The sequence below is a fragment of the Apus apus genome, chromosome 12, assembly GCF_020740795.1.
Source record: "Apus apus isolate bApuApu2 chromosome 12, bApuApu2.pri.cur, whole genome shotgun sequence".
Classification (NCBI taxonomy): domain Eukaryota; kingdom Metazoa; phylum Chordata; class Aves; order Apodiformes; family Apodidae; genus Apus; species Apus apus.
In genome coordinates this window covers 20,546,583-20,565,378 of record NC_067293.1, presented here as the reverse complement: position 1 = coordinate 20,565,378, position 18,796 = coordinate 20,546,583, and the positions used below count along the sequence as shown (strand labels likewise).

General features: G+C 45.0%; 1 protein-coding gene across 1 annotated transcript in view; it reads left to right on the top strand.

The window, feature by feature from the left end:
- Window positions 1-3,634: 3,634 nt before the first annotated feature.
- The window catches only part of MSN (moesin), a 38,972-nt gene continuing 23,810 nt past the window's right edge, over window positions 3,635-18,796 (top strand). Inside the window, exon 1 of the mRNA XM_051630270.1 lies at window positions 3,635-3,742. Within this exon, the coding sequence (XP_051486230.1) occupies window positions 3,731-3,742 (12 nt within the window). The 5' untranslated portion in view covers window positions 3,635-3,730. The remainder of the gene's footprint in view (window positions 3,743-18,796) is intronic.

Genomic DNA, 18,796 nt, shown 5'->3' with positions numbered 1-18,796 from the left:
ACAATCCAGGAGTACCCTGTGATGAAGGTGTTGTGAATCAATTTTCTTTCAGCCCTCTGAAACAGATTTTCTACTATGCAACAACTTTACTTTGGGTTTGGTTTTTGTTTGTTTGTTTGTTGTTTTGTTTGCTTTTTTGTCTGATTGTTTTTGTTTTCTTTTGTTTCATTGTATTGTGGCAAGCTGGATGGAATAAAGCCTTTATCTTTTGTCAAAGTTATGCAAAGGGCAGTTCAAGTTACCCAGCATTATTAAAAAAAAACTATATGCTGATGAAATGGCCCCTTGTTTAGGTGCTCCTGCTAAATATTTCTGGCATTTCAGAGCAAATTATTTACATGCTTTTTCTGCTTAACAGAAGGTACTACAAAAGGTGTGATGTCAATGAAACCAAGACAATAAATCCCCAGTGAAATACCAGGCCTCCTCCCAGGAGAATGCTTAATGTCATCCCAGTCTAATCTAATCATAAAATGCTTTAATATTTGGGCTCTGAGCAGTCTGGAAATAACAGCATTTTTGAGGCCCTGGCTAATGTTACTCATCTCTACAGCTTCTGCAGGGAGGCTCTTAAGTCAGCTGACACTTTTACCCCTTGAAATCTCCTCCTGCAGTTGGGGAGGAGAGATAACCCCTGCCTGTGGCTCTCGTGGAACCCACGGGCAGGCAGGGAGGGCTGGGCAGCCTAGCTCTGGGTAACTCCGGCTCTTGGTACCTCTGTCCCTCCTCAGCAGCTGGCGGAGGAGAGGTCTGTGGGGGAGGTGAGATCTTTGTGCAGCACCTCCACAGCAGGAATTCCTTCCTCATGACGTTGGGGCACTGTGCAGCTCACATGTTTCAGATGTCTTCACCCTCAACAGAGGAGGGGAAAAGGAAAGGAAGAAGTAGGAGAGGAAGTAAACTGCAGAGGCTTGTGTGCCTGTCACAGGCAACCATTGTCTTTCAAAGGGGCATGAGTGGTTGTTTTTTTTTTGCTATGGCTACAAGTAATAGAGAAGAAGGACAAGAGAAGTGGCTGGGGTGAGAAAGAAGTGTCTGCCGTGCTTTAGACTTCACTTGGGTTTGTCTCACCCCTTCAGACTGACATATGCTTGGTGACCTCCTGTGCATGCAGCTACTGCCTGGCACACTGTGAGTGGGAATGCAGTTCCTTTGGATCCTGTGGTTTCACTGGCATCAGCTTCATTTGCATCATGGCTCCTGCCATTGGCATGAGGAAGATAACTTTAGTTCCCTGCATGCTAAACTATGGTTCCTTAAATTTGGCAAGGAACTAGCTAGACTTTATAATCTGAAGATGTATCATCTTTGCAACAAAGAATTATTAAATCTTCCAGTAACCTCAGTCTTATGAAGGAATGTTGGAAAAGAAGTCCCAATAGAAGCAGAATCAGGCTCTTCCCATGATGTATGGTGTTGTTAGCATGGAAATAGAGAAGTCTCTACAGAGCCACTGGAATTCAGTGAGAAAGCTCACACCTAGCATTCCTCGATCAGAGCTGGCAAGAATCAAGAGCCTTTGTTATATAAAAGTGCCTTTATTATTCTGGATCTTTTCTGTCAATATCCATTTCTGTGTAGGAAACAAGCAGAACTCTTTCATGGAGCACTCATGTTTGACCTACTGTAAGAAAGTCTAAATGTAAAAGAAAGTCTAAATGTAATCATGAGCCAGAAAAGGAATAAAACTTTGTAAAATAGCCTCTTAGGGACTCTGTGACTTTTTGTGTTGAAAAGTTACACCAATTTACATCAATCCAATTATATGGATTTTTTTTTTTCTGTTGCAGACATAGCACAGAGATTCTGAATTACGTGAAACCCTAACCTGAATATTCAGATGAAGCAATCAAAGCTTATAGACCCTATTTCCATCTCCCACCAGGTAGGCACAGGAATAGTTGCATTATTCTCTGTAGTAACTACTCCCAGCTTACTCTGGGGTGAGGCAAGGCCTTGCCTCTCACAAACTTTGTTTTTCTTTTTTATGGGGTGAGAACTATTCTGGATTTTCTCTTTCTCACATAGTGCTGCTTGGTGAGGAAACATCACATTGAAAAGCAGATCAACACATTTTATAAGCCTCTAATGTAACAATTATTTGTGTTATATTACATATACATTTACAACAATATTATTCCTTGGGGAAAAAAAGAGAAATTTCCTTTCTGCATATGTTGAGGATTTAATTATGGGTATTTACAAGGCCCTTTGAGATATTTTGAACGAATTGCAATTTTAAAAAATGTACAAAGTGTTATTATGGATCCGATGTCAATTCCCAACATACCTCATTTTAATATTAATCCCAGAAGAATTCTGTAATCAAATTAAACAGTTTGCACAGCAGGAGTCTGTGCTCGACTGCCTAGTAGAGCTTGGCATGCTCTCTTCCCATTTTATATCTGAATTTATGTGCTCTCGTATTAAAACAATCTTGATTTATTGAACATGCTGGAAAAAAAGTAGGTATGAAGTACAGCTAGTCTGCATGGTCTTTTATCAACCAACACAGCTTAAAGATTGAAAATATTTAGCAGATTTGACAAGAAGACACAATTTCACAAAAAACAAAACAAAACAAAAACAAAAAAGCAACACAAAAAAACCCCAAACAACCCAGATTTCTACTTTTCTTTAAAAATAAGAGGATGTTAAATGTATCAAGAACATTTAATTTGCTTCTGTAAATCCCCATGAAAATTCTGGTCCTTGATTCACTCCATCAGCAGCTCCAAAACACGGATGGCACAGGAAGCTTTGGCTCATGTTCTGCAGTTGTTCCTTCAACTACTTTCATCCATTAATTCGATTGCGCTTTTTATACCATGTGAAGATGGTATAAAAGCCTCTGAGGTTTGAAGACTAGAGGTGCCTGCCCAGCTTCAGGGAGCCACAGCTCCTTGTGCTTTCAAAGCAGCTAGAGCTGGATGTGTGCTTTTTAATTAGACAGCTACAAACCCCTTGTGTAGGACAGGATGCAACCCCAGCACGCCTGGCTCTGAGTAAGAGACAAAAGGGTCTAGCTATAGGATGAGGGGTGATGCTTTTAAGCTGAAAGAAAGTAGACTTAGATATTAGGAATAAATTACTTCCTGTGGGGCTGGTGAGAGCCTGGCCCAGGCTGCCCAGGGAAGCTGTGGCTGCCCCATCCCTGGCAGTGTTGAAGGGCAGGTTGGATGGGGCTTGGAGCAGCCTGGGCTGGTGGGAGGTGTCCCTGCCCATGCAGGGGGTTGGGACTGGGTGATCTTTAAGGCCCCTTCCAATCTAAAGCAGTCTGGGATTCCATGATGCTATCACCTGTCAGCGCTGAGGTCTTTGAACAGAGCCATCGTGCATAAAACAGCATTATTTTTAAAAAACCCTTTTAGCAATGACCAGAACTCCCAGTGACATCTAATAGGTAAATAACTTCCAGCCTTCGGGTTTTCTCGGCACCCAGTTGCTGGGGCGCGGCAGGGCCCCGGGTTCTGCCCGGTGGCCCCGAGCCGCCCAGCCGCTCCCGGGCCGCCCGGCCAGGCTCGCTTCGGCGGGGCCGCGGCGCCGCAGGGCCGGGCGGGCTGCGGGCCGGGCCGGGCCGGGCCGGGGGCGGGGCCGGGCGGGCGGGTCTCGCGCGGGGGCGGGCGGGCGGAGAGGCGCGGCGCGGAGTCCCGTTAGAAGCAGCGCGGAGCCCGCGGAGAGCCCCAGCGGCGCAGGAGGAGCGACCTGCCGTGCCCAGACCGTAGGGAAGATGCCGAAAACGGTGGGTGCGGAGCGGGGCGCCCCGGCGCGGGAGCCCCGAGCGGGGCTGGGCGGGTGTGGCGGGCCCGGGCCTTGCGGCGGGAGGGGCCGGCGGCGCCGCGGGGCCCTGCCCGGCTGGGCTGCCCGGGGGGCTCTTCCTGCCCGCGCCCCGTCCGGGGGCGGCCGCTGCCGGCAGCGAGGCCCGGGGGTGCCGGCGGCCTCACCGGAGGGAGGGAATGAGGGGGGGGCGGGAGGGCGTCCTGGGGAGCGCGGGAGCGGAGCCACCCGCCCCTCCATCTTGGGCTCCGCTCCCGGCCCCGCCGCGCCCCGCCCGAGGGGCCGGGCCGGGGCCCCTCCCGGGCCGCCCGGAGCGGGGGCTCGGGGAGCGGTGCCCGCGGCGCGGGGACGCTGCAGGAGCTGTTGGGGAGCTAATCTACCGTGTGGCTGCCTCTCGTGGTGCCCTGTGACGAGAAGCTGGGTTTTCACAACTTGTAATTAGTCAGCTTGAGTTGCTAGGGCGCCTTGTCCCAGCTTGACTTGAAGTATTTCTTGACTGGAGAGATCTCGGTACTTCAGAAAGTCTGGTCAAGTCTGTACTTGACTCTGCTTTGCACAGCAGGAGCTCGGTGACTAATGAGCAACATGGGGTTTTTCCATTTAATACCTCCTGGTTGGAGTAAAAGAATTGGTCCTAGCCCTTCATTGATAAAACAGGAAGGAGCAGGCTGGTAAGGCTCTGAACATTTCCTTACAGGGAGTGATCTGAAAGGGCCTACGAACATTTACTGTTTAAGCTGAGAGTCTGTGGTTTACATAAAGGAATAAAAAAAACCCTAACCAAGAACCCACCCATATGCAAGTGGAAGCTGAAATGGAATACACCCTGTGGTGTTTTGCTGGTTTTGTGTGTTTTTTTTGTTGTTTGGTTTGTTGTGTTTTTTTTTAAGATTGTTTAACTTTATTACTTTTAAATAAATACTAAATGCCATTTTGACTGACTTCTGCTTTTCTTGCTGTCTGAAATGCCAGTTCTCTGAGATGATAGCTGGGTTATGTTTTTTAAATGTCAGCAACTTAAAGGATATCAAACTCAAGACACTTAAAGGTTAAGGTAGTATATTCTAAAGCTTTAGAAAGTCTTTTCTTCGAAAAATAGCAATGACTACTGAAGATTTACTTAAAAATTAGGCAAGAAGTTCAGTGTAACTAACAGAAGCATCTCACGTTAGGAGACTTTTGTGTAAAAGGCTGTTGAGACCTCTTAGCCTGAGAGTTTTATAGTTGTGATGAGTGACTTCTTTTCATGTGAATCGGCCAAGAAATCCTGATCGTGTTGTGGATGCTCCTGAAGCAGGTTCCCACTGAGGCTGAAGCCTAATGCTTGGCCCCTGCACTGGGTGTGAGGTGCTTGTTGCAGCCTCTGTATCTGCAGACACGCCCTAGACTGGATTCACGTTTTCAGTCTGCTGCTTTCTGGTTCTGACAGAGCAGTTCTGCTTTCGGAGTTTTTCAGAACTGGAACAGATAAGAAACCTTCAAGTGCTTTGCTGTGCGCCTGTGTGCTGGGCACCACAGGACGCGGTTCAGATGTTTGTGCCTGTGGAGCTGCAGGGCCTCCTACTCTGTCAGCCTTTGGTTTCCTGCCCCATCTGCCCTAGTTGCAGACCCAACTGAAATAATATTTTAAACATTATTTCTTGAGCTGTGCAGGAACAGGATATGCTGGCATAACTGTAATCACTTCTGCATGTGAAAGAAACAGGACCACTATCATGCTAGCTTAAGATTTGTTAGTAGCTACTTAATTAACAAATCAGGAAAATGCAAGTAGCTTTCCTCGATTAAGGTCAGATGTGGGTGAAACTTGAGCAGTTAGATGTAGCTATATGTGGGCTTCATCACAAAAATAAATCCATTGTGAAGAAGACAGATGGAGGAAATGTTCTAGGGAACAGTTCTGGCTGGGCAGGAAAAACATTTGTGTCTAAAGTGTTTGGTAGCTCTTATCATTCATCTCACCAAGCTTACAGAACATGCTGCTGCATGGCTTGAGCAGCAAAACCTGTTGAGTTCTGGGTCCCGTACTCCTTCTTAAGCTAGGCTAAATGTTAACACATCTAGCTAGAGATTGCAGTTTTGTTATGTGAGATTTGCTGCAAGTGGCACCATGCTTTGGTGCACTATTAATAGGAATCCAAGATTAACTCTGCTAACCTTTGAACTGGTGGCACATGATTTGCTCTTGGGAAGTGTAATGTCTCCACAGTTAGGGGATTTGGTTGCTGGAGGCCTTGTAGGCTACATTAGAAAGCCCTTCATGGATTGGCTTTATAATCTTGCCGTGCTCTACATGGGAAAGCTCTACTGATTTATCTGGCGTGATCTTAGAATTAAGCAACCAACTCTGGTTTGTATTTTTTGGTTCTGAAAAGTTTGCAAGATGTAAACAGTTAAAACATATGTCAGAGTGCATATAACTCCCCCCAGCACCTTGTATTACAGAAGGGTGGAAGCAGTTGAGTGCAAGCGCCTCTTGCAAGTGATTGTCAAGCTCTGAAGTCTTTCCCCAGTTGTGAGAAATCTGTTTATTGGCCATGAGCAGGCTCTGATCTCATGCTTACTGTCTAGTGCTCTGGTCTCTCTGAGTCATTTCGGGCTGGGCAGAGCTGGAAGTCACACTCTGTTCCAAATCCTGACAGAAGTGAATGAGCTGTGGAGTTGATGGCTAGTCCAAGCGCTATAGTTAATCACTTGAACTTTAGTATGACAAAACCATCCTAGTTGGAGGAGTGGGAGGGAAAGCAACCTTTTTGTACCAGTCGTGTCCATTGAATGGGTGGATGCTTCACTGTATTTTCAGCAATTAGAAAAAGCAACATTGCTGTATCACGATTCATTAACTGTTTTGCTATGAATGTACTTACTTCTTGGCTAGATGAATGAGATCACCACTGAGATCTTGAAATGTGCACATCTGTCATTTATGAGACGTGTGTCCAACTGTGCTATCATGAGGACTTGAGCAGTTCTGGTTTAGGTAATGCAATCTTTACTTGCTATGGAGAAATGGGTTCAATCAAAGCTAATCTTGTGAACACAGAAAGCTTCAAAGTAAGATATAACTAAGTCGACTCCTTATTTTATTAGCAGAACTAAGTGCTTACCTCTGCTCAGAACATAAATCTCCAGGTTTCTGAGGCAAAGTGTTACTGCAGACAAAACCACCTTGGACAAGTGTGAAGTCTTGGGCACAAAACAACAGTGAGAGTCATAGGTCTCAGCTCTGTGATGCTCTTTAAGATTTTTTTTTTTTAAGTCTTTTCTGCTGTTACCTTTCTCCTTATTACTTTGAAAGCTCAGTGTAGTAATGGCTATCGGGGCCTTCAGAGACCCTCTCTGTACCTTAATTTGATGGTTCTAATTCTCAGTTGGACTCCAAAGGTCCTTGAAGCCTATCTCCGTTTGTTCTTTGGAACTGCATAGGTCTGGTTAGAAGAAAGTAACTGAGAGGCTGGGATAGGTATTGGGAAGGTCCTCTGGATAGTTACCTTTTTTTTCATATGTAGCTACTTGCTAACAAAGGCTGCTGTGAGCTGAGCGTTACACTGCTTTGGGTGATTCTTTTGTTTTTTTTTCCTTTTGAAATTTGCAAGAGGTTTTGAAAGGTGAACAGTGATGGAAACCATGACTTGTAATCAATGGACATTTTCATGTTGAAGTCCTGGATTTGAATTCTGTTGTGCTATGAGGGAGCACTAGACGCATTCCAGGTGCCTTCTGTCTTTATCAGAGAACCAACCCTTTGGTGTTACATCTCCTCCTCTCCTTTGGGAAGCTTGGGAGCCTTGATGAAAGTTAGGCTTTAGTGTGTCATTGGTGCTAGCTTGTTAGGCAAACTCAGTACCTTTCTTCTAATGCTCTTGCATACATGGAATTGCTGTAAAAAGGCATGTTTGAGAGTCCCTAAAGACCTTGCTTTACACAGACACCTGTGTTGCCTCTTTTGGAGAATTTCTGGTGGCTTTGTACTTCAGAAACAACAATAGCTAAAACTATTTTAGCTGAGTGTACAGTGGAACCAAGTAAGTTACTGGACTGGTATACAATTAATTAGCTGTAGCTTTATACCTACATTGGGATTTTACAAATCAGGAAGGGCCTTTGCACCCTAGCTTGGTTCTCAGGCTATGCAAGATAGCAAAGTTGGGGGAGGGCGGACACACGACACGTGGGACCCTCCCTGAGGTGCTGGGCTCTGCATGTCCCTGCTGAGCAACTGACACTTTTACCTCTTATGCACATGAAGCAGTTAAGCAGTGACAGTGAGAAAAAGCTTCTGTTGGGTGCTTCTGGGCCCAGGGAGTTTAAAGAATACAATTGACAAACCTAATATCCACTTGGTTTTTATGTACTGGTAAAATCTCGCTTGCCCTTATGGAAAGCCTTGCACCTAACTGGCAGTGTTGTGCAGGAAACAGCAATTATAGTGGCTTCAGTCTGTGGTGAGCAAGAACTACGCTGAGTGCCTCAACTGAATTGGTAGTTACGGCCCTGCTCTTAAAACTTTAAAGTGACTCTGTTAGGCCCAAGAGTGCTTATCACACAAGAGGTTCCAGAAGATTAAATGTGTTAGTAAAGTTTGTTCTTTCATTTTTGACCTTTTAATTTGTTGCTTGAAGCAGGTGAGCAAGAAGCAGGTTGATGAGATGCGCATAATGAAAGGAGCTCGAGGAAGGCTTTAGATCTGCTGCTTCTGCTGTAAGAATCCTATGGTGAAAAAAGTGCCTGATGTTGGGTTGGTTATCACTCACTCCTTGCAAGCATCTTGTCCCCCTAACATTGACAGGTAGTAGTACCCTTTTGGAGATGCAAGGGTTTGCAGTACTTTCCTTGGGGTGCCTCGTTTGATTAATCACCCCTGAAGATTAATTACAATTCTTGCTTTCCGCATGAGGCTGGTTCATAAGATGTCTTAATATGGAGTCCTTTTTTTGACAGGAAATGGCATCACTGCCTCTAGAGGAAACTTGTTTCAGTTGTTTCACGTGTGATGTCTGCTCTGAAGTGAAATCCCCGGCACAGCTCGCTGCAGTCCCTAGGTAGCTACATGAATGGGAGCTGAAGGGCTGAAACCGAGTGATTCTAATACCTCCTGACTGCTTCTGGTGCAGCTGGGTGTGTGGCGGCGGGGGGGGGGGGGGGGCGGACGGGACACACGGGACCCTCCCTGAGGCGCTCGGCTCTGCATGTCCGTGCTGAGCAACTGACACTTTTCAGAGAAACTCCTCTGGAAGAGGTAGCCTTGGCCCTGCTCCAGGTTATAAAGGAAACTGACTAAAAGCTTCCTCTAGCTACGTCATCTCCTGGACCCTTTCCTGCCTTGGTGCAGCTCAAACAACCTTATTTGGCTGACTTATTTTTTTCTTTTTTTTTTCCTCCCCTTCTGTGCAGCGAAAGGGCCTCCCTGAATTTGCACAATAAAGCTGTTATCTGTGTTTAATCGCCGTTCTGAGGACTACAATGGGGTCTGCTTGAAAAGGAGTTCCAGATCTCGCCATTAACTTCTCAGGTCCCCCCCAGCCTCCTAGGCTCTGTCTGTCTGCTGAATGATTGTGCTAGAAATCATCATCACCCTGTGAGGATTCTCTGCTGCTTCAGACGTGCTGTTGGAAAAGAGGAAATCCCTCCCTGCCCAGGAATAATCCAGGGCAATTAACTGATGTAAATTGAGCACTAGTAAGCAGGCAGTTAATTGCTTGCTTTTCCCTAGGGGTGTTTGGGAACAGCAGGAATTTGCATAGCGCAGCCAGTAATAATGCGTCAAAGGAGTTTGGTTTTGTCCCATCTGAAACTTCTGAAGTTCAGATTTGTGCAAGGCTACTCTTTGGGGCAAATCTCTGTAATGCTTCTGTGGCTGTTTCTAGGTGGAGCATTCAAATGTTTCGGAAATTGTGGGTGTGAAACCCACCCTTCTGACACCAGCAGCTAATGCTGACTCTTACTGTAATTTTTTAAAGATTGTGCATCAAATGCGTGGCAGGGATGTAAGAAGAGACAGTCACTGGCAGGCTTGGTTGTAAAACCACAGGATCAGTTGGAACTGTTTGGAAGTTTAAAACCTGAAATTGCAGAGGGTTGGACCTTAGATTGGCAGGAGTGATTTAGTGCTGCTTCATTCCTGTGCAGCTACAGTATCTTTAGTGGTGTGAATGTGTGATCCTGCAGTACAGTTCTGGGGCAGTCACAGATTCCTGGCCTTTGCATAGCAGCTTGTTGAACTCGTATTGAATGAGGAGCAAACACTCTTTTAAGAGGTTTTTAACAGTATGGCTTCTGCAAAGTGCTTTTTCCTAGTTGTTCCAACATCTCTGAAGCTGCTGCTGTTCTGAGGAACCTGTTAAAAAATACTGTCTTTGGATGAAGGAGTGATGTTTGGTTCTCATCCCATTCCTAGGCTAAGAAATAGGAACAATTGGCTGTGCTAGGTTTCTCTCTCTTTGGCCATTGCTGGTTGATTAATAACTACAGACAAAGACACAAGGATGCCCCTGAAGGAGGAATGGATGAAAAAACTCCAAATCTGATCAGCTTTGTAGAAGAACATACAATTAGGCAAGAATGGGATAACAGGCTCTTTCCTCTGCCAGCAATGATTAGGAAACCTAGGAAAAAAATCAAAAAATCTGCCACCTCAGTCTGATTGATTACTTAGTCACACTGTTTAGTAAATGCATGTTTTTTTGTAACACAGTGTCACGAGCATTTCCCACATACAGGCTAATAAAGAATGGACTTCTGGGATAAATCTTTCCTTGCCATAGCTGTGCTGAACTTGACTCTCCAGTATTGATTCTGTGCTTGGTTATAGTGCAGAAAAGTGACAAATTAAGGGTGAAGTGTCAAAGCTTTCAGTGTCCCCCACCTGCAGGAGGTGTTGCTTTTGGTTCATAATGTTTCTAAGAATGATAAGGAATGATTTTTTTTTTTTTTTTTCACCCTCTTAGTATGCTGTTCTGAAATATTTCCTCACTACACTAAATGTCTTTTCAGGCTGGCTGCTGGATGGACAAGAGGGTTCTGGTTGTGTGTTGTTTTTTTTTCCCTCTATTAAAATCCAGAACTTTCTATCTTCATAAAACAATTGTATTCCACAGGATTTGCAGAATGGCAGCAAGGGATTCTGAAGGCAGTCTGTAAGGAAGGCAGTTCTACTGCTGACAAACTCCAACTGCTCAGTGCTCTGTGGCTACACTTATCCTTAGTGAAAAACCAGGATCTGAGCTTACCTCAAGCTGAGAAACCTCTCTTCTGTTTCTGAAAAAGTACTATATGAACAGCTGGATTTTTTGTTGCAGTATATGTATTTTTCATCAAGAACCACTCAATTGGTGAATTTGTTTGCATTAGTGAAACACAGGAAGCAGAGAACAGTAAAATTATTATGTTCTAGACAATATCCACAGTCACCTAGAGAACCAGAAGCTGCTGTATGAATGAACTGCTCATTTTGTGAGCTGCCTGAAAACTAAGGTTACGAGTAGCTTGAATAATGGCGGTCAGAAAAAGCTAGTATTGCTTATAATAGTCCACAGTTAAAAGTCCACAGTTGGGAAGGTGATGGACTTTGAGAGGGTTCTTATTCTGCAGCGTAAAACACTTTACCACTCTAAACCAAGAAAAAACTTGAATAACCAATGTGGTGTTGTTCTCCAGCCTGCAGCTCCGTTGTGCTGCCTTTGGTGCAGGAGCTGGACTGTGACTTTACTCTTTCCTGGAATACTGAGATAACAAGCTTTTCTTGCTGCTATAACACTCCTTTGTTCCAAAAAGCAATCAAGGAGCTTCTGTTACCTGAACTTGGTGTTCAGAAATATCCAAGTGTTTACTGCCTGCTGATGTAATCTTTGGTTGGCTTAAAGCACTAAACTGTACCTCAAACTGATGCTATTCTGTCCCAGCCATGACAAACTGGGAAGCAGCAAGTTCTAGGCTCAGAATTTTCCTGCTCATCTTTTGCTGACTTGCTACTGTAAGTGTTTTAGGCCATGTGAAATCTATAGATGCCAATGTCTTCTGCACTGATGGGCAGTACCTGGAGTGTTGTGACAGCCACACATGCAGAAGTGAGTTAAAGCTCAAAAACCCCTAAGTTGTTTTTTTTGTTTGTTTGTTTTATCTTGCTCTGTGGTATATTACTAGCATCTCAAGTTGAAGGTTGACTGCAAGCTGCAATGTGAGGTATTATGCTCACTTTGAATACTCTTTTGCAAGCCCAACAGAATAGGGTAGAGATCTTTTTAGAACAAGAATACATGTCAGCATCTTCAGTTGTAAGAATGTATCACTGTAGTGTCTGTCTTGAATCTCTCTATCAAAAGATAGAGCAAATAGAAGGACTAAGTAACTGCCAAATCACCAAAAGGTCAGAGCAATCAACTGGAGATGAGATGTCCTGAGCAATACTTGCTTCAGCATTATACAGAGGAGATAGTGTCATATCTTTGTTTGTTCTGACAAATGCTAAGTAATCAAGTAGAAATCTGGCAGAAGGCTTTCCTGTTTCTTGCTGTTTCTGTTCTGACATTTAATATGTAGTCTTTGTTACTTGCTCTGTGCTTGGTTCACCTCTGTGCAAAGTCTCTTCTGCCACTAAGCACCAAAGGTAGCTTCGTCAGAGGAGGTGACCTGGCTAAGCTTTGAATTTGTTCTGCAAGTCTGTCTTCTCTTTCATACTATAAAAAAAAAAGCTGCTTGTTGGTTGTCTCTTTATTTAGAACACCCCAAGCTCCTGTAAGGTATTTCAAACTTAAGGTTCACTGCATCATAGCTTACTTGTCAATAAGCTGGTTCCCTCAGTCTGGGAGGGTGTGTGTGTGTGTGCATGTTAATGTGACTCCTTTTTATCTTGGGACTGGGTGCTGCATTACTCTGTTCTTTCAAGTTTTTCCTTATCTCTTTGCAAATGACTGTAAATGCTGTGCTATCAGTAAAGTTGGTCATAGAGGACTTCCCAGTGAAATGCTTTTATAATAGCCTTAATGACAGCTTTGATTTGGCAGTGTTTGGAAGGATCTGAAAACAATTTGGTCTTGAGAGGATTCAGGCAGTCTTCTAAACCAAGTCACCAAGTGATTTCATTAGTCTGATCTAAATATTGGAACTGCAAACTATGTAAGGAAGTTGCTCCTGCCTGCTTGGTACAAGAAAGCATAAATTTTAAAGCTAATGGAGGGTAGTTCACCAACAGCTTCTGCAGTCTTCTAGAATTATTGAGAAAGTTAAGCTGCAAGAGAAGTCATCTGGTTTGACCTCATGCTCAGAGCAAGGCTGATTTCAAAGTCAGGTCATCTTCCAAGTTAGATTGGATTGCTCAGGGTCTTGTTTTTGTTACAGTGGAACAGCAGTTCTTGATAAAGGTAAGCTGGAAAGACTTACAAAGTTGTGTAGCTAACTGGAAGTTCTTAACCTGATCTGTTGTGCAGAGACATGGACAAAGAGTTAGTCAAGTGCAATGATTAAAAACTGCCAAAAGCAAATGCTAAAAGCCCTTGTCTGTTGTTTGCTGGTGCAGTTGATCTGTGCAGCATGTTTTTTGTTATGTCCAGGTAGGACTCTAAAAAACATTTGCCCACATCATGCTGGCATAGGCCAGAAGATGATAAGTTGTGAGAGTCCTGAGGCAGTGTGTTACTGAGGTGTTGCTTCCTAGCAATGCTTGCAGCTCTGCCTCAGAACACACAGCCCTGTGGCAGACTGACTCTGTAGTAGGAAACTGGGCTAATAGTGGGTGGCTTGATGAGGGATAAATCTCACCAAGCAGTTGTGTATCAGAGCTACTGCAAAGGATAAAGCAGGAGTGTGTGGAAGTGAGGAGTAAGAAGTGGTTCAATGGCTTGGTCCATCTTGTAGTGAGAAGACAAGGGGTAGTGGATTAAAACTGGAAGAGGGAAGATTCAGGCTAGACATGAGGAAATTCTTCAGTATGAGGGGGGTGAGACACTGGAACAGGTTGCCCAGAGAAGCTGTGGCTGCCCCATCCCTGGAAGTGTCCAAGGGCAGGTTGGATGGGGCTTGGAGCAACCTGGTCTAGGTTGGAACTAGATGATCCTTAAGGTCCCTTCCAACCCAAACCATTCTGTGATTTTGTAATCTTGCCCAGCTGAACATGGGAAGCCATCACCCCCTTCCCTCTGCCTGTAATCTGCTGGTAGTGGTGCTGCAGTGTGAAGGTAGTGAGTGGAGCTGAAGGAATGGTTCTGCTGGAAAAAAATAACAGCTGAGTTGCTGTCAGCCTGTTGCAGTCTCTGGCCATAGCTGTGGAGTGCTCATCTCCCGACGACGCTGGGAGGATGCAGGTGTTGGGGGTGGTTGGCGGTGGCAGGGCCGCACCCTGTGTGTGCTGGTGCTGCTGCCTCTGCGCCCTCTGGGAGCCTGGTGACTATCCTGGCAGTGTAGCCAAGTGCTTGAACGAGATGGAGCTTAAAATAACAAAAGGTACTTAAGAAGTCACAAGGTGGTCTTTTATAAACTCTTTACAGTTCCAACAGAGATATTTAAAACTTAAAATAGGTTGGTGCCAAGGGAAGCAGATGTTGGTGGGGAAATGGAATATGAGGTATAGAACCCAGTAGTTTCAGGGAAACCCTGTATTTTAGGGAACCATGACCTAAATAGATATGAAAGGGCAGCCAGCCTAAATGAGACCCTGTACTGAAAGGAAGTTGCAGGATTTGTCTAGCTCACTGGAAATTATAAAACTCAATCACAGGATGATGAAACAGCTTTCCCTCACACTTGACTGTGCCTGCAGTTAAATTTGGAGGGATGGCTCATAGTCTGGGCAGTCAGATCGCACAGTAAGGCTGTGTTCTAGCTCCTAGAAGTCTGGCTATTGTTCAGATATTCAGTGAGGGCTGTAAGCTGGCCAAGAACTTGATGTGCCACACCCAGACAGAGCTTTGGATGTCTGAAACAGGCAGCTCTGTGTTCAGCTGCTCCTCTTTTACCAGCAAGCTGAAATGCAAGGTGTCTGGTTGAAGAACAGAGAAGCATGTGAAACAGATAAGAACACTTATGGCTTGTTGCTCCAAGCACAAGAACCATTCGGAAGGCAGAGCTCAGTCACAACAGAGATCTTCGTACTCTGTTCCTTGTAGGTAGTTTCCTGAATGGGTAATGAAGTGTCTAAGCATAGGTGTTTTTATTTGCACTCAGTTAATTCTTGACTGTACGTGAATTTAGAGACCTTTTCATAGGGAATGCTCATTTAATTTGAGCTCATGAACCTCAAGTACTTACTGTACATGTGGTGCCTCTATGCAGCACACACTTTCCTTGTTAGCATCCTGTCTTGTTTTGAGCCCCTTCCAGCAAAATAGCTGCCTGTAATTTTGGCAGACATCCACTGGATGCAAGGTTTGGAAACCGTATTGGCTGTCTGGAAGTGCATCTTGGCTACCAGGCTCGTCTGCTTAATCCCTTGAACTGGGTCTCTGCAGCTGTTAAAGGGTACAGGGAAATCCCCTGCCCTTGGAGTGAAACTTGTGAGAGAAGTACTAGACTAAGGCAAGTTTAGGGGGAAGGGGGAAAAGCTGCCCTCTAAGAGTCTTGGAAAATCTGAAGTGCTTCTGGTGGTGTTGGTGGGGAGTGCTGCAACTGTGCTGCTGGTTCAGTTCCTGCAGTAGCAGACAGGATCCTAACACTGGTGTGCAGTGTACAACCCGGGGGGGAGGTCACAAATTACTTGTTTGTAACCTGTGAGTAGGATTGCTTAGGAAGGACACACAGTAGCTGTGAGGAATGTCACCCGTATCACTGCTGGCATTTTAAACACACCCACTCTTGCTGGCTGCCTTTAGGTTGAAGGGTTTTAGCTAAGGATGTGGTTAAGTTCAGACATGCAGAGTACAACTGCCAACCCTACTATTATTGTGCAGAGGCCATAGCAGGCATATACTGTTTCTACACAGAATGTTACCTTGTAGCAGGCACAAAAGAAAAAACCCCAAAACAAAACCCAAAGCTACCTGGGTTGTAGAAGTTGGATGATGGAGGCAGCACATGGCTAGATTTTGCTTCAAGTTTTACCTCCTGATGCAGGTGTAGTGGAAGATGCAGGTGTAGTGGAAAAGGGGGGCAGGGTTTTTCCCCATGATGTTTTGCTTCTGGGTTTTGACTAGTAAAGGGTGTTATCTCTAAGGAGGTGTCATGAGCCGATGTCAAACAACAGGTATAAAAATAGTTATTCTAAGGGCCTCTTCAAACTAGCTCTAAAGAAACAGAAAATGGCAGTGTTAATGGCTTGGAACAGCTACAGGAAAGCAAAGGGAGGTGCAGGAGGAATCTATTTACGAGAAAGGAAATGGCAAAAATAGAGGAATTGATCCATTGCACAAGGTTGTGAGTAAGTTGTGTCATAAAGTGGTGTACAATATCTATACTTGACTGTAAGTGTGGGGATCCACCCATGACTTCTTTTACTGGCTTAGTGTGCTCATCTTGCAGCTCCTTTTGTCAAGCTGAAACTTGTTTGCTCTCAGACAGGGTGGCAAGCTGCTAGCAGCCATGGTGTTGGAGCACCACTGGTAGGATATGACTACTTACTATCTGCCTGGTTAATAAGGAATTGTATTCCTTGGAGACATATAATTGATTATTTTGGAAACTGTGCTGTGTAGGGGGTAGAGAATTCCCTCTCCTTTTTAAATTGTTTTAAATTAGTAACTTTAGTAATCTTATAAAGCAGAACTCCTATTCCTAATGATGTTGTTTGCCCAAAGCAAATCACTAGTTACCCTGGATAAGTGATGCCTGCTGAGTTCTAAAATGCTGGGTTCTCCAACCTGCAAGAAGAACTGGGATAGCCTCAGCTCTGCCTCCTTGCATTACTAGTGTGTGCTCGTTAGTGCTAATTGGAGGAAACAGCTCTGGACCTTTTGAAATGTTGATTATGAGAAAAATGAAGAGTTGGGGTAGGGTGGGTGTACAGGCCTGTAAAGTAGGGCTACCACAAGCATCAGCCTCTTTGCATAAGGAACAGGCTTTTTTGAAGCCCTCTTGTGAGCTCTGTGAGTGTGGTTTGAAGGAGACTTCTCGCCTGGCTGGGGCAGCAACCAGTGGAGGGGGAGGCTCTAGTGTGACTTCCTTAGGATGCAGCTCCCCGGCGGTTTATGAATCTAAGCTGGTTTGCTGCTGTGTGTCTTTACAGGGAAATAGTAAGAACACAAGAGCACAAATCTCACTAGATTCAGCGCCATTGCTTCCCCGAGTGGGTATGCTGGCCTGTGCTGGAGCAGGACTGTGTGGTGTGGCTGTGCCACAGCAGCCACCTCTTCCGCACAGGGGTGAGCACAGCTTGGCCCTGCCACACTGTGGGGGGGGGGGGGGGCAGGCAGGGCCAGCAGAGAGCTCTGCCCCACTGGGGCATCAGCTGGCAGAGCCTTCTCCCACCTCTTCAATCTGTTGTTCAGCCAGCTTGCTCCTATATGACACTCATGCTGCAGATCAGGTGGCTCACTCTTTTGTCATCTTTCTTTCAAATGCTGACCTAAGTATGAGGTTTTGTTGATGAGGGTGCTGCTCAGCCCTATCTGCCACCTCATTTTAAATGAAGGAAGTTTGGGTTTGTTTTCTAGGGGAACTTACTAATACATGTGGCATACTTAGGGTGTAAGGGTGCAATATACTTAGCAGTATATTGCACATGTGGCTACAGGGCTCTGCACAACTCCAGTGGTGATAGACTCTACCCAAGGACTCGGTCACATCTGTGGTCTCTGGGTCACCTGGCAGCAATGTGTACCTTCCAGTAGAATCTGGAGGATGCTGCCAGTACCTCATGTTTTGGTCTCAAGCCTAGTGATGTGTGTTTCCTTTCTGCAAGGGGAGTGGTGGTGGGGAAAAATGGAACAGGTCAGAAGATGCTTGTTACTGGAGCTTCCTTCTGTGTTCCCAGACTGCATCTCTGCTAAGCTGAACTCAAACAGTAGTTGAGCCCATTAATTGAGATTGCAGTATCTAGTCTCTTGTTGCTTTTGTCACTGGCTGCTTACAGAGAATCCTGTTCTCCCTCTGCAGCTGGCTTTTAATTTATTTTTATTGTAGGTATGAACTGAAATCTCCCTCAGTAGATGATGCTGAAATGTGGAATTCAGCTAACAGTGGATGAGATTTTACTGTAAGCTTCATGTAAACCTGCCATTTATTGCAGAGTCTGACTGTTAGTGGACATTCTTTGTGCTTTAACGGCAGTTGTGGGTCTTGTTCACCTGAAGTGGTTTGAAGGTTGCCATATTGAGCTAGTTTCAAATGGTGGTTGGGTACATAAAGGAACTTAAATAAGAAAGACAGTAAGCTGCAAGATCCTTGGGCATCTCTGTACCTTCAGAAATTCGATCAACCATTTATAGCTGACTGCCCTGTGTTATATCTTAACAAAAAGCAGGTGCAGACAGTTGGGGTGTGTTTATAACTAGTGTATTGCTGAAACGTACAGGAGCTCCCTATCTGCCTCACTGTGTTGGAAATGACATTAAAAGTAGTCCCCACTGAATAACTGACACTACTTCTGTAAAATGAGCTTAGGTGCTGGGCTCTCAGATAGGTGAAGAGAGCAAGGGATGGGTGGGGAAAGTGCAATTTTTTTTCTCTTACATAAGATACCTCCGAAACTGTTGTGTCTGGTAAAACATTTTCAGATAACAGTCTTTGCTTGTGTCCATGTTTGGTTTCAGCTGAAGTTGACCCAGAAATGCATGTGCAAAGCAGCTCAATGTTTCTGTAACATCAGGGCTTTGTATTCAGTCTCTGTGCTAACATCATGAGGGATTCTTTACAGGGTGAGTTTCTGCTGCAGGCTGTAGACAGGTACTGAAACAAAGCCAAGGCACCATCAGTAGCTAAGGGTGAGCGTGATGTTAGAATACGTACTCTGCAACACGAGTGGTGCTTCTGGCTCTGTGGTACTGAGTGTACCAAAGATGGGCAAGCTTCCTCCTCCACTCTATCATGGTGACTTTATTCAAATTGTTGTAGCAGAGTGGGATGGGACAAGATGCCTTGGCCTTATTGGCCCCAG